At 42.9% G+C, this 19,044-nt stretch overlaps 1 protein-coding gene and 1 long non-coding RNA gene across 2 annotated transcripts; one reads left to right on the forward strand and one right to left on the reverse strand.

Moving 5' to 3' along the window:
* Nucleotides 1-3,321: 3,321 nt before the first annotated feature.
* LOC123102704 (uncharacterized) lies at nt 3,322-6,107 on the reverse strand. Its single transcript, XR_006449199.1, has 3 exons — nt 5,767-6,107; nt 4,958-5,106; nt 3,322-4,815 (listed from the first exon to the last, which is right to left on the reverse strand). It is a non-coding gene; the product is annotated as an uncharacterized lncRNA (long non-coding RNA).
* Nucleotides 6,108-6,333: 226 nt separating this feature from the next.
* Nucleotides 6,334-10,279, forward strand: LOC123102703 (probable stress-associated endoplasmic reticulum protein). Its single transcript, XM_044524124.1, has 3 exons — nt 6,334-6,527; nt 8,180-8,336; nt 10,107-10,279. Exons 1-3 carry the CDS (start codon nt 6,525-6,527, stop codon nt 10,151-10,153), a joined length of 207 nt encoding a protein of 68 aa, XP_044380059.1. The 5' UTR covers nt 6,334-6,524; the 3' UTR covers nt 10,154-10,279.
* The last annotated feature ends 8,765 nt before the right edge of the window (nt 10,280-19,044 follow it).

Consider the following 19,044-nt stretch of genomic DNA (forward strand, 5'->3'; position numbering starts at 1 on the left):
ATTAACGAGCTAGTCAAGTAGAGGCATACTAGTGACACTTTGTTTGTCTATGTATTCACACGTGTATTATGTTTCCGGTTAATACAATTCTAGCATGAATAATAAACATTTATCATGATATAAGGAAATAAATAATAACTTTATTATTGCCTCTAGGGCATATTTCCTTCAAAATCGCCATCGGCCAAGAGCCGCTGGGTATTTAAACTCGGATTTACTTGTCAACAGATAAGGTATTCAAAGTCGCTTTGGCACAATGGCTATTATTTTATCAATGAATATGGTTTATTCTACAATGGAAGGAATAATCCCGAGTCGCTGCAGGCTTACGACCTGGCACTTGGGGGCTACATTATTGAAATTGAGATCACATCAAATATGCAAGTCCCATGTCACTGCCAGCATGCACCATGGCACTTGGGGGCTAGATATATGCAGTATTCAGTCTTTACTAGTGACTAAGATGAACAACATGGATTTCTTCAAAGTGGCAGTATTTATATTGAAGCAAGTCTTAAGTCATCACTTTGTTTCTGCTCAAGACTTGGGGGCTACAGGTAATATGGATATAAGGGAGAAAAATCTTCAAATTCTCAGTTTTGAGTAAACCAGATTGACCCGGCGTCACCAATAACTATGACCCGGCGTCGGCAACAATTATGACCCGGCGCTATGAAATATTTACAAACCGGATATTTTGGCAATGATAAACCGGCAAGTTCTAGAAGCCGGCTAAATATTAGTTGAATATTTCAAGACCAATATTTTTTCAGAGCATTGAAGGCCGACTCAAATGGATTATTTCTTATAATATTTCTCTACAAGAGCCAATGTCAGCAAATTGGTTATAAAGCTGGCCTATTGACCCGGATTTTTTAGACGAAGTGCCTGGATTTTTTGCATTGGCAAGGTTTGGACATATCTGTTAAAAGAGATTTGCTATAAGATCTTTGAGTATGCATCCAGGAGGAAATGACAAGGACTTAAAGATGATCAGGTGCCGGTTCAGGAAAATATTTAACCCGGAGCACAACCTCTCAAGTTTGTTCTTGTGTTTATTTTACAGGATCAGTTTAACATGGATAAATCCAAATTAAACTGGGGGCTAATGTCAGGGATATACCCCGCGGTATGACCCGGTCGGGCTTGGCGTTTTCATTGGTAACCCGCCGGAGTGGCGACTCACGAACCTGGCAACTCACGGATGGCCCTAACGGCGGGTCAGATAGAAGACTAGGCCCAAGGCCCAAAAGGCCGGTTCATGTTAATAGTGGGCCGGTTTACGAGGAAAGGCATAAGGAGTTTTCCCTTAAGGGGGCAGACTAGGATTCCACTTGTAATAGACTAATCCTAATCCTACTAGGACCAGTCATGTAACCCGCCCCTTCAACATATATAAGGAGGGGCAGGGCTCCCCAAAGAGGGGACAAGCAAAAAGAAACAATCTCTAGGGCTAGACACAAAGGGGGAGCCGGCTTATGCGACGACTCTCTCATGATCATAATGAGATCTAGCCACAAACAGCATGTGGGGCTATTACCGGATGATGTTTCCCGGGGCCCGAAGCTGTCTAAATCCTTGTCTTGTGCGTTCATCCACCATGCGTCCCTCATCCCGATCAACCCCTCTCAAGCTACCACAAAGATGCGCTGGCCTCACGACTAAGTCCTCACACTAGGACATCTGCCATGACAATTCCATGACATGAAGCATTAAGTAACACGGTTGATGTAGTCGAACGTCTTCGCAATCCAACCGATCAAGTACCGAACACACGTCACATCCATGATCTGCACACATTCAGCTTGGTGACGTCCCTCGAACTCTAGATCCAGCTGAGGCCGACGGAGAGTTTCGTCAGCACGATGGGGTGTTGACGGTGATGATGAAGTTACCAACGCAGGGCTTCGTCTAAGCACTACGACAATATGACCGGGGTGGAAATCTATGGAGGTGGGCACCGCATACGGCTAAGAAATCAACTTGTGTGTCTATGGGGTGCCCCTCCCCCGTATATAAAGGAGTGGAGGAGGGGGCCGACCGGCCTCATAGGGCGCGCCCCAAGGGGGGAATCCTACTCCTACTAAGAGTAGGTTCCCCCCTTTCCTAGTCCAACTAGGAGGGGAAGGAAAGGGAAGAGGGGAAGAAGGAAAGGGGGGTCGGCCCCCTCCCCAATTTGGTTGGGCTTTGGGGGGGCGCCCCTCCTCTTGGCCACCTCCTCCTCTCTTCCACTGAAGCCCATGAAGGCCCATTAACCCCGCGGGGGGTTCCGGTAACCCCCCGATACTCCGGAAAATGCCCGAACCTATTTGAAACCTTTCTGGTGTCCAAACATAACCTTCCAATATATCAATCTTCATGTCTCGACCATTTCAAGACTTCTCGTCATGTCCGTGATCACGTCCGGGACTCCGAACAATCTTCGGTACATCAAATCACATAACTCACAATACATATCGTCATCGAACATTAAGCGTGCGGACCCTACGGGTTCGAGAACTATGTAGACATGACCGAGGCTCATCTCCGGTCAATAACCAATAGCGGAACCTGGATGCTCGTATTGGTTCCTACATATTCTACGAAGATCTTTATCGGTCAAACCGCATAACAACATACGTTGTTCCCTTTGTCATCGGTATGTTACTTACGCGATATTCGATCGTCGGTATCTTCATACCTAGTTCAATCTCGTTACCGGCAAGTCTCTTTACTCATTTTGTAATGTATCATCCCACAACTAACTCATTAGTTACATTGCTTGCAAGGCTTATAGTGATGTGCATTACCGAGAGGGCCCAGAGATACCTCTCCGACAATCGGAGTGACAAATCCTAATCTCGATCTATGACAACTCAAAAAACACCATCGGAGACACCTATAGAGCATCTTTATAATCACCCAGTTACGTTGTGACGGTTGATAGCACACTAAGTGTTCCTCCGGTATTCGGGAGTTGCATAATCTCATAGTCATAGAAACATGTACAAGTTATGGAGAAAGCAATAGCAATAAACTAAACGATCAAATTGCTAAGCTAACGGATGGGTCATGTCAATCACATCATTCTCTAATGATGTTATCCCGTTCATCAAATGACAACTCATGTCTATGGCTAAGAAACTTAATCATGTTTGATTAACAAGCTAGTCAAGTAGAGGCATACTAGTGACACTCTGTTTGTCTATGTATTCACACATGTACTAAGTTTCCGGTTAATACAATTCTAGCATGAATAGTAAACATTTATCATGACATAAGGAAATATAAATAACAACTTTATTATTGCCTCTAGGGCATATTTCCTTCAGGCGAGGGAGGCAGTTGTGGCGAGGGAGGCAGGGGCGTCGAGGGTGGCTTCGGTGGCGGCGAGGGCGGCTCCGGTGGCGTTGATGAGGCCGCGCGGCTCCAATGGTGTTGGGGGTGGCTCCGGCGGCGTCGATGACGCGCGGCTCTGGTGGCTCCGGGGGCGTCGACGTCAGCAGGAGACGGCGGTGAAGTGGGACGACGGCGAAGTGGGGAGACGGCGACTAAGTGGGGCGAGGGATTTGGGGGAGAAGTGGTGGCCGGGGGGAAGGAAACCGCGCGGGGGTTAAGTCAAACGTAGCGGTAGCGCTAGAAGTAAAAACGCACTATAGCTAAGTTAGCTATAGCACTTTTACAAAACGCGCTACTGCTATAGCTATTTATTTTCCTTTTCTTTTCTTATTTCCTTTTCCCTTTCTATAACGGGGGTCTAAAAAATGCGCTGCTGCTATATTATCTATAGCGCCTGTTATGAACAGACCTATTGCTATGCCTTTCTCCTTTATTTCTATATTTTCTTTTATTTTCCTTTACATTTATTTTTTCTTTCTCCTTTTTCTATTTCTTTCATTTTCATTTATTTTTATATTTGATTTTCATTTTTTTCATTAGCAGTAGCGCTTTTCAAGGCAAACGCGCTGCTACAATAATCTTAGCAGTAACATGGTTTCTCTAAGACTGCTACTACTATTTGTAGCCTCTCGGCTTAGTAGTGGGAATTTTAGTAGTAGCGCTTTTTCCCGAAGAAGCACTACTGCTACATCTGTATCTGTAGCACGGTTCAAGCGCACGCGCTACTGCTATGTAGCACTAGCGCCCTTTTTTAACCAGCGCTACTGCTAAAGTTCTGTGTATAAGGTTTTCCGTAGTAGTGATAGTAAAGTAGTACACCTTCCGATGGCAATAACAAATTCTGAATAATAAGATTAAGGAAAAATTAGTATGCCGATCTTTTCTAGAAAACAAATAAAATATGATTCCTTGGTCTTCAGAGAAAATAGAAATCATTTTTCATAATTCCAATACGAAACGACTTTATTTGTAGAAGCAAGGCAAGCAACTCAGCCAAATGGATGCTGTAGTTACATGAATACAAACGTAGCAAAAGGAAATCATATATGCACGGGACATGGACACAACACAAAAAAATGTTTATGCATATTTCGCATACATAACTAAAGTTAATGATTATCTCATGCAAAAATAGTCACTAATTAATTAACTCAATTCATCCAACATTATATTGCTAGTCTGATACAACTTGTACCGAGGATTATTATAAAAGAGCACTTCTAGAATCATGTGGATATAAATTATTTAACATTTATGTCAACAAAATACAGACCACCATGCATGTTGTCTAGTCAAGTTCTAACGGGATGACTGTAAAACGATTTACCTTCAAACTATATTGATAGAAAAATAGATCGGACTCATACTTAATCTTTGAACTCGTGTAATTAGCACTCGGACGTTTGCAAAAATAGTTCATCTGGTTATATTTAGTACCTACAGAAGCGAGCATAGAAATGTTTATCCTCACAAACAAGGAATAAAAATATACATGTGTAAGACCAATACTATAACTGATTATCAAGAAAACTAAACAAATAGAAGAAACATAAAATAAAGGATGGAATATTGGACCTACCTGACTAAGAATGCCGTAGGATACAGTAGGAATTCCTTCTTTACGGCTGACTCCCATAGAATTTCCAGAAAATGCATATTGACCAAGCTTATGCGGTCCTTGATAGAGCAAAAATTCAGAGACAACCTTCATAACTAATATCCAACCACCTGAGTAGAAAATACAAACCTTGTTATCTGTAGTCATAACATGTAAATTGAATAGTAGATTACTGCTAAGTTAGCAGCTTACAGTGAAAAGTTCTATCCTACAGAAAAGGGAAAATAAATGCCACCTGAAAGCCAGAGCCAAATATATAGATGGCCAATCATTGCAGCAGTAGAATAACGAAAATTTTCACTTTAAGAGGGAATCTTGACTCAAGATGTTAAAGGTCTAAGCCACTGATTGCGGCTATCTTAACAGATGAAACAAAAGATGCCACAAAAAGGCCAAGAACTAATCTGTAAAAGTATGTAGATGAGGAAAAAAATATGCCATAGTAATTGACTCTGAAGATCAATTTGGACTTTGGAGTACATATATTTGCATTCCACAAAAATAGAAGCTCAATGAAATATCTGAATTTTACATATATTTGGATTTTAAAGATCAATTAGTTATTTCAAAAATACTCAGTGAAACAAAGAACTCAAAGCTGCATCACACAAGAGAGAAGGGTGCTTCTCTCCACTCCTAAAAATACCTGCCCATACATTCTAATCCAAATAATCGACAACCAACGAAGAGAATCTCAAGAGTACCCACTAAATCCAATAACAATGGGCAATTAAGGAGGCTTTCGAGCCAATAACAAGAGTAACACGTACCTCGTCAGCCGCACTGCTGGCGCAGGTCGAGCCCGCCCAGATCGCGCAGCCCATCAATTTTCTAGAGCACGCCCGGTCGCCGCGCCGCCAGATCGCCCCCCTCCCCGCCGCCCGTGACTCAACCTCGCCCTATCCGCCTGCGACACTGTGACACTGGTTCGACACGGTTGCTGTTGCTCTCCGTGAGCCCATCGGTCACCGCTGCTCCTCCTGCGGCCGCATTTCCACCGATGGCCGCCCTCACGCCATCTGCTGGAAGCTCCCCTACCCACCATGCCCAGCCACCCCAACGCCTCCAGTCTCTGCCGCAGTAGATGAGAGAAAAAGAGGAGAAATGAGGTAGCGTGCATGGGGAGGAAAAGAAATAGTGGGCCAGGGTGGTCGTATCTGGCGAAGGAGTATATGAACGACCAAGTCTCTCTTTGCAATGATATGAACCAATAGAAAACAACTAAGACGAGTCAATCGTAATCACGGCCACATTTTTTCTTACTCTCTAGCGAACAGTAGGCACCCTTGTAGCGTAGTTTAATGGGTCTAATGGGCTGAGGCCCGTAGGGTTTATTGGGCCGCCTGTGGCCAGTGAGAGCTAATAATCTAGTGTGTAATACTGGACTTGCCATGGAATGAGATAACTCTGGATTTCCCTTCTGCCCTGTCTTCGTCTATCTCCCTCTGCTCTCCTCACCTACCCCGATTCCCCTTCCCCTGTGCGATCGATACTCTCTAGGGTTCATCGGCGGTCACACCAAGCAAGGATGGTAAGGGCATCAAAGATCTATTTCTTCTCCGCGCAGCGGTCTGTGCGATTTCCTCATTCTGCTCGCGTCTTGAGGATTTGCGCCGGGTTCTCATATCCCCCTTGTGGTACATGATATGCATGCATAAGCAATCGATTTCGATTGATACTAGGCGATGCGGGGTGGAGGTGTTTCGATCGAACCTACCGAGATCTGGCTTCCGGGACGGGGCATCAGTAGGGCGTTTATTTGGGAATTTTTGGCTGCGGTTTTCGGTGATCGATCCGCGTGGCTCGGTGCTGTGATGATCTGCGAGTTTCGGTTAGGGCATATTTACCTTGGATAAAGATCATAGATTTTCATACTTCAGGTTAGTTTTTGACGCAGATATGGATCAATAATCCTAAAATTATGGTGGATCTGTAGGTGGTTTGCTATTTTTAATGCGCAGATTTTAGCCCTGGTTAGTGCACTAGCACGTGTACAATCTGTTTTCTTGCAAAGCTGGACATCGATACGTTGGCATGAATGTTGCCTAGTCCATTGGAATGTATGGTGAAGAGGACATGTGCGTTCTAACTAAATGCCCACTGAAATAACTCTTAAGATTATTTTCTTCACCCTCCAATCTCCTTTTTTTCTCCTTTAGACCCAATGATGCTGATGATTTTGAAATTTGAACCGTACAAAGACTGAAAAATAAATGGCGATGTAATATATACTCCCTCAGTTCCTAAATATAAGTCCTTTTAGAGATTCCAATATGGACTACATATGGAGCAAAATAAGTGAATCTACACTCTAAAATACGTCTATATACATCAGTATGTAGTTCATATTGAAATTTCTAAAATGACTTATAGTATTTAGGAACGGAGGCAGTACTATTGACCATCTTTTTTCTGTGTATATTGCTTTCTCATCAGAGCCAGTCTTCTGCAAGTGCTTTCTCAGAACTCCCGCTTATGTATGTAGTCTATTGAAAAACTAGTCCAGTATCGAGTCATGTTATATTGACCATTAAGCTCAAGAAATAAGCATTATGGATTTTTAGCTTCAGCATTTCAGTACTACGATTATAACCAATTCTATATGCTTGTTCTGCTTGTCCAAAAGAGACTTGACTATTCTAGTTACGTTACGAGTTTAGCAAAAATCCACAATAAGTAGCTTTCCCCCCTTCTGATGCTTGTTTTGCTTTCTACTTGTGAATGAACCCATTCCGTTTTTTGAAAGAAGCAAGCATAAAAGGCTATCGACAAAAGTGGAGTTAGTTGGTCAGGCTGGCCAAGCCAATGATGCTAATTTGTGGTAATAATAGTTTTCAACGAATAAGGTGAGAATTCTATGATGTGTTATGATTTAGAAATCATCATTACCGGCAGAACAATTCCAAAATACCGATTAAATAATTGATACCATTATTAATATTTATCATGGACGTGAGGAAAAATTAATTTCACATGATTTAGGTGTGATCCTTGTCTTAACTGATTAATGCTAACTGCATGTGAATATATATTTTTGGTAACCAAACATTTTGTTTGTCTATATTGTGTTATCAAAGAATAAACTAGATATCTTATCTGAGGGATTTAAATGTGTTTGTGCTATCTTTGTCCATGGCATTTTGTTATGTTCTGTATACTAAATTGGTTTCATTTCCTTGGCAGACTACTTCAAGGCGTCTTGCTGACAGGAAGAGTGCGAAGTTTCAGAAGAACGTCACAAAGAGGGGCTCAGTGCCTGAAACTACTGTGAAGAAGGGGAATGACTATCCTGTTGGACCTATCGTGCTTGGATTCTTCATCTTTGTGGTCATAGGATCATGTGAGCTTCCTACATAACCTTTTCTAATCTCCCTTCTGTTTGATCCTTTTAGGTATCCTTATGCTGCGTCTTTTCTTTGTGCACAAATCTACCATATTCTATGTCTCTATAGCTACTGTAAACAATGAGTTAACTTTGTGAGTTCTGACAGTTGAGCATGGACGACATGCTGGCTCTTTAAAAGAGTTACACCCTATTCAGTGAACCTTTTCTTCCTCCATCCATGTTAACCCATTGCGATTGGTTCTGGTAGACATACCATTGCTGGAAACATCTCTATAGTGGCAAAAGGGACCATTCAGCACACTAGCCCAGTGTTCTCTGCCCCACTGCCAATTTAGGTTGGGGTTGTCAACCTCCAGTGAGTGACACAGTTGCTGTAGCTAAGCTGTGGTGTACTTTATTAGCAAATCCTCCAGAGAAGATATCCGCTCTCAGCTATGAGCAGTTCAAGCTGGTAGAAACTGCTTGCTTGTCCACTTATTCCACAATGCTTTGCGGCATTCAGTAACCTCTGCTGCCACTTACTTAACTCGTACAGCTGTCTTGTCATCTCCACCCAGTCCACTACTCCCCCTGATTTCTTGAAGTTCCCTTCTCATTTGTTTTTAGAGCTGCAAAAGTACACCATTCATCCCAGGCTGTCCTTTATAGAGTTAGTCTCTGACTTGCTCATTTTGGAGTTCGGGATGCAGAGGGACGGCCTGAAAAGTGAAATGCAAACGAATTCAGAGAAAAGTCTGCAGTGAAACTTCAAATGATTCAAGAAGGGGAATGACTATCCTGTTGGATCTACCTGGGATCAATTGTTTCCATCTCTAGGCTGGCAAAGTCATGACCCTCACCATTTTTAGCTCTATAATGGACAGTCTGTATTCGCTCAAGACATCAAGAAGCTTTCCAAGTGAGGTCTCCACCTACCTAGGGTTGGTGTGTTCATAAGGGAGGACTAATTAGTCTTTCTAGTTCTTTTAATAGTGGCCTAATTCGCTTATCTCATTAAGGGTTGGTTGTAACTAGGCTCTAATTTGGTTATGGTCTAGCTTGGTTGAGGTTATGAAGCTCCGACTTCAGCTTGAAGACCATGTAATGTTTGAGAGTAAGGACATCATTACCTTCCTTCGTTCATTTTTTATCCTCAATGAAATAACGAGCCCAACTCCTTTGTTCATTTTTTATCCTCAACAAAATTACGAGCCCAACTCGAAATCAAGTTTCGCCACCCACCTGCTTTGATGAGCAACTGCTGAAGGATCCATTGCGACTGTTACACTTAGACTCAGGAGGTGGAGGAGGAGGAGGAGGTCAAGCCCCTTACCAAACGTGGAATGTTAAATCTCGATATGACAGCGGTCCTGCTGTCATGCGAAACTTACTGCTGTTCGATTCTGTGCACCCCAGGCAGAGGTGAAATAACATGCATTTTGGTTTATCATTGAAGCATTGATTTTGCTCTTTGCCCTTGACACTAAGAGCTCCTAAAGTTGCACCTTCTATCCCAGGTAGTAGAGATTCTGTCTCAGGATCTCATTGCAACCCATGCCCTGTAGCAAAAAGCAGTAATAGTATCTTCAACATATTTCACTCTGTATTTTGGGGTGCTCTCTGATTATCTGATTTTTATATAACTTTTGAGCATATATTACCAAGGGAAATGGAAACTGCACCTGACTCACTTTCAGCATTGTGCCTTTCTTTATTAAGATGAGAAGCTAATGATCTAAATAAACAATTGGAAATCTGACTCCCTGCACAATTTGTTCTTTGCAGCCTTGTTTCAGATTATCAGGACGGCTACTAGTGGTGGGATGGCTTAATATCAAGCTGAAAACAAGACGATCATTATCAGAGATTTATTTTATCCATGTGTCTGGGAGGCAATATCATATCTGTACCCTGTAGCAAACTTCAACCCTGATGATGTTATGTAGAGATTTAAATCTTGTGCAGTGTGTGTTTACCTCCTGTTACTAAAAACCTAGTCTAAACTAGAAACTAAATGGTGCAAGTTGAAACTTTTAAATTATATAAAACTTTAAATATCCAAGGTAATAATTTGTTTTTGTTTCTTTGTGATGACACTTAGACAATGTTCAGAATATCGGTAACTGATACCATATCAATTGGGTGTCGAGTAGAGATTAATTGGTGAATCGGCCATTCAACTGAATTTATCGGTAACCCATTTATGGGATGTTAACTAGGGTCATATATGTATGTCCTAGGCTATATAGCAGGATGTAATGCCCTAAGTGTTCAAATATGCAATCCTAGGCTACATAGCAACAAGGAAAATTGTTGCCTTGATGGTTTCATGATGTTGCAGCTGATTTGGAAGGCCATAAACCTGCATATTGAAAACAGTTTTACTAAAACACATCTAGATGTGCCCTAATTATTACACATCTAAATCCTATTTCATTGATCTTACGTGGAGATTGGTGTTGTGTTTTTCCTTTCTCTTTTTTATGCTTGATTGAGTCACTTAGATGTACAATAATTAGGGTGTATTTAGATGTGTGCTATACAGACCCGATTGAAAAAATATGTACGAAGGGGCTAGTTTTTGGTTGAAAAAGGCCTAGTATGTAATTGGCCTAGCCAAAAATTTGGCCCGACAGCTCATAATTCGGCTTGTTAGACAAATTAACTATACATATCAGTTAATGACTAGAATAACATGTTCTCATATCGGTAGGGGTCTGAATAGCAGTTAACTAACCATATCGGCAGTTTGTTGACCAATATTTGGAACAATCTTAGATGAGTAATTTATCCATAATATTAACTCAAGGGTCAAATAAGTATTACAAGGACTTGGAGTACAAGTGAGAAAATCTCAACTAATATGAAGATCCATGGTCTCGCCCACCTCCCGGAGCCAAAACTATCCCACTAAAGGTGAGGGAGACCGATGAAATCAGCGTGGAAGATGAGAGCATTGTGGTGTCTAGTGTTCTACTCCCTCCGTTTCGAATTATTTGTCTTGGATTTGTCTAGATACGGGTGTATCTAGACTTATTTTAGTGCTAGATACCTCCGTATCTAGACAAATCTAAGACAAGTAATTCGGAACGGAGGGAGTACAAGCTGTTTTGATGTTACTTGTCATCTTGTATCCAACAAGCTTGAGTTTGCTCAATTCGGAGCTCATTTGCAGAAGTTATGGCAGTTCTGGTTTTATTGGATCCGTCTGTTGTCTTTAGCTGCGTTTTGAAGGCATCTAAGTGCTAAAGTCTCTGTGGTGTGCGGTAGTACTGCTCAAGGGAGCGGTAGTACCACAAGGGCCAGCGGGAGTACCGCCGCCTCTAGCCCAGAACGCTGGCGCGCACGGAAGTAGGCACGGAAGTAATTTTTTACTTCCGTGCCCTACGCGGTAGTACCGCTGCCTGGTGTCCCGGCGCTGTTGCTTGTGGTAGTAGGCGTGGATGTAATTTTTTACTTCCGCCCTTACGCGGTAGTACCGCTCCCTGTGAGCGGTAGTACCGTGCCAACTTTTCTCGTAGCTAGCTCCAGCGGTTGTAGGCGCGGTAGTTTTTCTTTTCATCCGTGGTCGCGCGGTAGTACCGCAAGGGCAGGCGGTAGTACCGCTCCTGCAGTAGTATCGCCCTATTGCCCCTTTGCAGTGTTGTTTCATTGGGCTTCTGCCGCCCTAGCGGTAGTACCGCTCGTAGGAGCGGTAGTACCGCACTACGAGCGGTACACTATCGCTCTGTGCGGGCTGTGAGCATAACAGTTGGATTTTCCCCCTCCTACAAAAGGGGGTCTTCTTCACCAATGAACCTTATCTCTTAAGCTCGTGTTCTTCCCTCATTGTTGACCTTCTTCGAGCTTGCTAACTCTCAATCCCTTCATGGATTCTTACTAGTTTTTGAGGGAAAAGAGAGAGGAAATCTAGATCCACATTTCCACCAATCACTTTCTCCTCTATGTGAGGGGAACCCCTTGGATCTAGATCTTGGAGTTCTTGGTGTTCTCCTTCTTGTTCTTCCTCTCATTTTCCTTCCTGGCATTAGTTGCTTCGGTGGGATTTGAGAGAGAAGGACTTGGGTACTCCGTGTGCCCTTGCCATTGCATTTGGTGCATCGGTTTGAGTTCCCCACGTGATACGTGGAAGTTGTGGAAGTTGTAAGTTGAGAAGCTTATTACTCTTGGGTGCTTGGTACCCTTGAGCTTGTTCCTCTTGGGTGGTTGGGCGCCCTAGACGGTTGGTGGTGTTCGGAGCTCAATCATTGTGGTGTAAAGCTTCGGACAAGCGTCGGGGTCTCCAATTAGGTTGTGGAGATCACCCCGAGCAATTTGACGGGTTCCAGTGACTGCCCCAAGGGTTGCCAAAGTGTACGGGTTCGGTGACCGCCCCCAAGGGTTGCCATTTGTACGGGTTCGGTGACCGCCCTCAAGGGTCCCTTAGTGGAATCACGACATCTTGCATTGTGCGAGGGCGTGAGGAGATTACGGTGGCCCTAGTGGCCTCTTGGGGAGCATTGTGCCTCCACACCGCTCCAAACGGAGATTAGCATCCACAAGGGTGTGAACTTCGGGATACATCGCCGTCTCCGCGTGCCTCGGTTATCTCTTACCCGAGCCCTTTATTTATGCACCTTACTTTGTGATAGCCATATTGTTTCTTGTCATATATTTTGCTATCACCTAATAGTTTATCTTGCTTAGCATAAGTTGTTGGTGCACACAGGTGAGCCTAGTTGTTGTAGGTTTTGTGCTTGACAAATTAACCGCTAGGTTTATTCTGCATTTGTTCAAGCCTAAACCATAATTATTTTAAAGCGCCTATTCACCCCACCTCTAGGCGACATCCATGATCTTTCAGCCGGGCAGCCCCGGCCTCAGCGACCGTGTAGCTGCGTCCCTCCAGCTTACCCGACTCGTTGATGTCCCAATGGCTAAGGCCACGACGACACGGATCTATGTCCCTCCAGTCCTTGCTTGCCGGCGTTGCTGGATGCCGCCACCCCATACCCACCCGCCTGGTGTTGGAAATATGCCCTAGAGGCAATAATAAAATGGTTATTGTCATATTTCCCATTCATGATAAATGTTTATTATTCATTCTAGAATTGTATTGATGGGAAACTTAAATACATGTGTGAATACATAAACTACACCGTGTCCCTAGTCAGCCTCTACTGGACTAGCTCGTTGATCAAACATGGTTAAGGTTTCCTAACCATGGACATGAGTTATCATTTGATAATGGGATCACATCATGAGGAGAATGATGTGATGGACAAGACCCAACCATAAGCTTAGCATATGATTGTATCACTTTAGTTTTTGCTACAACTTTCTTCATGTCAAGTATCTATTCCTAAGACCATGAGATCATGCAACTCCTGGATATTGGACGAATGCCTTGTGTGCTATCAAACGTCACTTTGTAACTAGGTGATCATAAAGGTGCTCTATAGGTATCTTTGAAAGTGTTAGTTGGGCTGGCATGGATTGAGACTGAGATTTGTCACCCAGTGTGACAGAGAGATATCTCCGGGCCCTCTCGGTAATACAACATCTTTAAGAGCTTGCAAGCAATGTGGCTGATGAGTTAGTCACGATATCTTATATTACGGAACGAGTAAAGAGACTTGTCGGCAATGAGATTGAACTAGGTAGGGAGGTATTGACGATCGAATCTCAGGCAAGTAACATATCGTTAGACAAAGGGAATTGCATGCGGGATTAACCGAATCCTTGACATCGTGGTTCAATCGAAAAAGATCTTCGTGGAATATGTAGGAACCAATATGGGCATCCATGTCCCGCTATTGGTTATTGATTGAAGAGGTGTCTCGGTCATGTCTGCATGATTCTCAAACCCGTAGGGTCCGCACGCTTAACATTCGACGACGCTAGTGTTGGGGAACATAGTAATTTCAAAAAATTTCCTACGCACACGCAAGATCATGGTGATGCATAGCAACGAGAGGGGAGAGTGTTGTCCACGTACCCTCATAGACCGAAAGCGGAAGCGTTAGCACAACGTGGTTGATGTAGTCGTACGTCTTCACGATCCGACCGATCCAAGTACCGAACGCACGGCACCTTCGAGTTCAGCACACGTTCAGCTCGATGACGTCCCGCGAACTCCGATCCAGCAGAGCTTCACGGGAGAGTTCCGTCAGCACGACGGCGTGATGACGGTGATGATGTTGCTACCGGCGCAGGGCTTCGCCTAAGCACCGCTACGATATGACCGAGGTGGAATATGGTGGAGGGGGGCACCGCACACGGCTGGGAGAGATCAACAGATCAACTTGTCTGTCTAGAGGTGCCCCCTACCCCCGTATATAAAGGAGCAAGGGGGAGGCCGGCCGGCCCTCTATGGGCGCGCCAGGAGGAGGAGTCCTCCTCCTAGTAGGAGTAGGACTCCCCTTTCCTACTCCTACTAGGAGGAGGAAAGGAAGGAGGAGAAGGAGAAGGAAGGAGAGGGAGGAAAAGGAGGAAAGGGGGGTCGGGCCCCTAGTCCAATTCGGTTTGGGCTAGGGGGGCCGCGCGCCCTGCCTCCTCTCTTCCACCACATGGCCCATGAGGCCCATTACTTCTTCCTCGTATTCCCGTAACTCCCCGGTACCCCCGAAAATACCTGAATCACTCGAAACCTTTCTGATGTCCGAATATAGTCGTCCAATATATCGATCTTTACGTCTCGACCATTTCGAGACTCCTCGTCATGTCCCTGATCTCATCCGGGACTCCGAACTACCTTCGGTAGATCAAATCACATAAACTCATAATACAATCGTCACCGAAACTTTAAGCGTGCGGACCCTACGGGTTCGAGAACTATGTAGACATGACCGAGACACATCTCCGGCCAATAACCAATAGCGGAACCTGGATGCTCATATTGGCTTCCACATATTCTACGAAAATCTTTATTGGTCAAACCGCATAACAACATACGTTGTTCCCTTTATCATCAGTATGTTACTTGCCCGAGATTCGATCGTCGGTATCTCAATACCTAGTTCAATCTCGTTACCGGCAAGTCTCGTTACTCGTTCCGTAATACATCATCCCGCAACTAACTCATTAGTTGCAATGCTTGCAAGGCTTTAAGTGATGTGCATTACCGAGAGGGCCCAGAGATACCTCTCCGACAATCGGAGTGACAAATCCTAATCTCGAAATACGCCAACCCAACAAGTACCTTTGGAGACACCTGTAGAGCACCTTTATAATCACCCAGTTATGTTGTGACGTTTGCTAGCACACAAAGTGTTCCTCCGGTAAACGGGAGTTGCATAATCTCATAGTCATAGGAACATGTATAAGTCATGAAGAAAGCAATAGCAACAAACTAAACGATCAAGTGCTATGCTAACGGAATGGGTCAAGTCAATCACATCATTCTCTAATGATGTGACCCCGTTAATCAAATGACAACTCATGTCTATGGCTAGGAAACTTAACCATCTTTGATTCAACGAGCTAGTCAAGTAGAGGCATACTAGTGACACTCTGTTTGTCTATGTATTCACACATGTATTATGTTTCCGGTTAATACAATTCTAGCATGAATAATAAACATTTATCATGAAATAAGGAAATAAATAATAACTTTATTATTGCCTCTAGGGCATATTTCCTTCAGTCTCCCACTTGCACTAGAGTCAATAATCTAGTTCACATCGCCATGTGATTTAACATCAATAGTTCACATCACCATGTGATTAACACCCATAGTTCACATCGTCATGTGACCAACACCCAAAGGGTTTACTAGATTCAATAATCTAGTTCACATCGCTATGTGATTAACGCCCAAAGAGTACTAAGGTGTGATCATGTTTTGCTTGTGAGAGAAGTTTAGTCAACGGGTCTGCCACATTCAGATCCGTAAGTATTTTGCAAATTTCTATGTCAACAATGCTCTGCACTAAGCTACTCTAGCTAATTGCTCCCACTTTCAATATGTATCCAGATTGAGACTTTGAGTCATCTGGATCAGTGTCAAAACTTGCATCGACGTAACCTTTTACGACGAACCTTTTGTCACCTCCATAATCGAGAAACATATCCTTATTCCACTAAGGATAATTTTGACCAATGTCCAGTGATCTACTCCTAGATCACTATTGTACTCCCTTGCCAAACTCAGGGCAGGGTATACAATAGGTCTGGTACACAGCATGGCATACTTTATAGAACCTATGGCTGAGGCATAGGGAATGACTTTCATTCTCTCTCTATCTTCTGCCGTGGTCGGGTTTTGAGTCTTACTCAACTTCACACCTTGTAACACAGGCAAGAACTCCTTCTTTGACTGTTCCATTTTGAACTACTTCAAAATCTTGTCAAGGTATGTACTCATTGAAAAACTTATCAAGCGTCTTGATCTATCTCTATAGATCTTGATGCTCAATATGTAAGCAGCTTCACCGAGGTCTTTCTTTGAAAAACTCCTTTCAAACATTCCTTTATGCTTTGCAGAATAATTCTACATTATCTCCGATCAACAATATGTCATTCACATATACTTATCAGAAATGCTGTAGTGCTCCCACTCACTTTCTTGTAAATACAGGCTTCACCGCAAGTCTGTATAAAACTATATGCTTTGATCAACTTATCAAAGCGTATATTCCAACTCCGAGATGCTTGCACCAGTCCATAGATGGATCGCTGGAGCTTGCATATTTTGTTAGTACCTTTAGGATTGACAAAACCTTCTGGTTGCATCATATACAACTCTTCTTTAATAAATCCATTAAGGAATGTAGTATTGTTTATCCATTTGCCAGATTTCATAAAATGTGGCAATTGCTAACATGATTCGGACAGACTTAAGCATAGATACGAGTGAGAAACTCTCATCATAGTCAACACCTTGAACTTGTCAAAAACCTTTTTGCAACAATTCTAGCGTTGTAAATAGTAACACTACTATCAGCGTCTGTCTTCCTCTTGAAGATCCATTTAATCTCAATGGCTCGCCGATCATTGGGCAAGTCAATCAAAGTCCATACTTTGCTCTCGTACATTGATCTCATCTCAGGTTTCATGGCCTCAAGCCATTTCGCGGAATCTGGGCTCATCATCGCTTCCTCATAGTTCATAGGTTCATCATGGTCAAGTAACATGACCTCCAGAACAGGATTACCGTACCACTCTGGTGCGGATCTCACTCTGGTTTACCTACGATGTTCAGTAGTAACTTGATCTGAAGTTACATGATCATCATCATTAGCTTCCTCACTAATTGGTGTAGTAGTCACATGAACATATTTTCTGTGATGAACTACTTTGCAATAAGGGAGCAGGTACAGTTACCTCATCAAGTTCTACTTTCCTCCCACTCACTTCTTTCGAGAGAAACTCCTTCTCTAGAAAGGATCCATTCTCAGCAATGAATATCTTGCCTTCGGATCTGTGATAGAAGGTGTACCCAACATTTTCTTTTGGGTATCCTATGAAGATTTACTTCTCCGATTTGGGTTCGAGCTTATCATGTTGAAACTTTTTCACATAAGCATCGCAGTCCCAAACTTTTAAGAAACGACAGCTTAGGTTTCTCGCCAAACCACAGTTCATACGGTGTCGTCTCAACGGATTTAGATGGTGCCCTATTTAACATGAATGTAGCTGTCTCTAATGCATAACCCCAAAACGATAGTGGTAATCGGTAAGAGACATCATAGATCGCACCATATCTAATAAAGCACGGTTACGACGTTCGGACACACCATTACACTGTGGTGTTCCAGGTGGCGTGAGTAGTGAAACTATTTCACATTGTTTTAACTGAAGGCCAAACTCGTAACTCAAATATTTTACTTCTGCGATCATATCGTAGAAACTTTTATTTTTGTTACGATGATTCTCCACTTCACTCTGAAATTCTTTGAACTTTTCAAATATTTCAGACTTGTGTTTCATCAAGTAGATATACTCATATCTGCTCAAATCATCTGTGAAGATCAGAAAATAATGATACCTGCCGCGAGCCTCAATATTCATCGGACCACATACATCAGTATGTATGATTTCCAACAAATCTGTTGCTCGCTCCATTGTTCGGAGAACGGAGTCTTAGTCATCTTGCCCATGAGGCATGGTTCGCAAGCATCAACTGATTCATAATCAAGTGATTCCAAAAGCCCATCAGCATGGATTTTCTTCATGCGCTTTAAACCAATATGACCTAAACGGCAGTGCCACAAATAAGTTGCACTATCATTATTAACTTTGCATCTTTTGGCTTCAATATTATGAAAATGTGTATCACCACGATCGAGATCCAACAAACCAATTTCATTGGGTGTATGACCATAGAAGGTTTTATTCATGTAAATAGAGCAACAATTATTCTCTAACTTACATGAATAACCATGATCCAATCATATTTATGCTCAACGCAAACACCAAATAACATTTATTTAGGTTCAACACTAATCCCGAAAGTATAGGGAGTGTGCGATGATGATCATATCAATCTTGGAACCACTTCCAACACACATCGTCACTTCACCCTTAACTAGTCTCTGTTTATTTTGCAACTCCCATTTCGAGTTACTACTCTTAGCAACTGAACCAGTATTAAATACCGAGGGGTTGCTATAAACACTAGTAAAGTACACATCAATAACATGTATATCAAATATAGCTTTGTTCACTTTGCCATCCTTATTATCCACCAAATACTTGGGGTAGTTCCGCTCTAGTGACCAGTCCCTTTGCAGTAGAAGAACTT

Source organism: Triticum aestivum, chromosome 5A (genome assembly GCF_018294505.1).
Source record: "Triticum aestivum cultivar Chinese Spring chromosome 5A, IWGSC CS RefSeq v2.1, whole genome shotgun sequence".
Lineage (NCBI taxonomy): Eukaryota > Viridiplantae > Streptophyta > Magnoliopsida > Poales > Poaceae > Triticum > Triticum aestivum.

Coding starts and splice junctions, on each gene's coding strand:
- LOC123102703 (XM_044524124.1), top strand. Junction 8,337..10,106: donor CTTTGTGGTCATAGGATCAT/GTGAGCTTCCTA, acceptor TGTTCTTTGCAG/CCTTGTTTCAGATTATCAGG.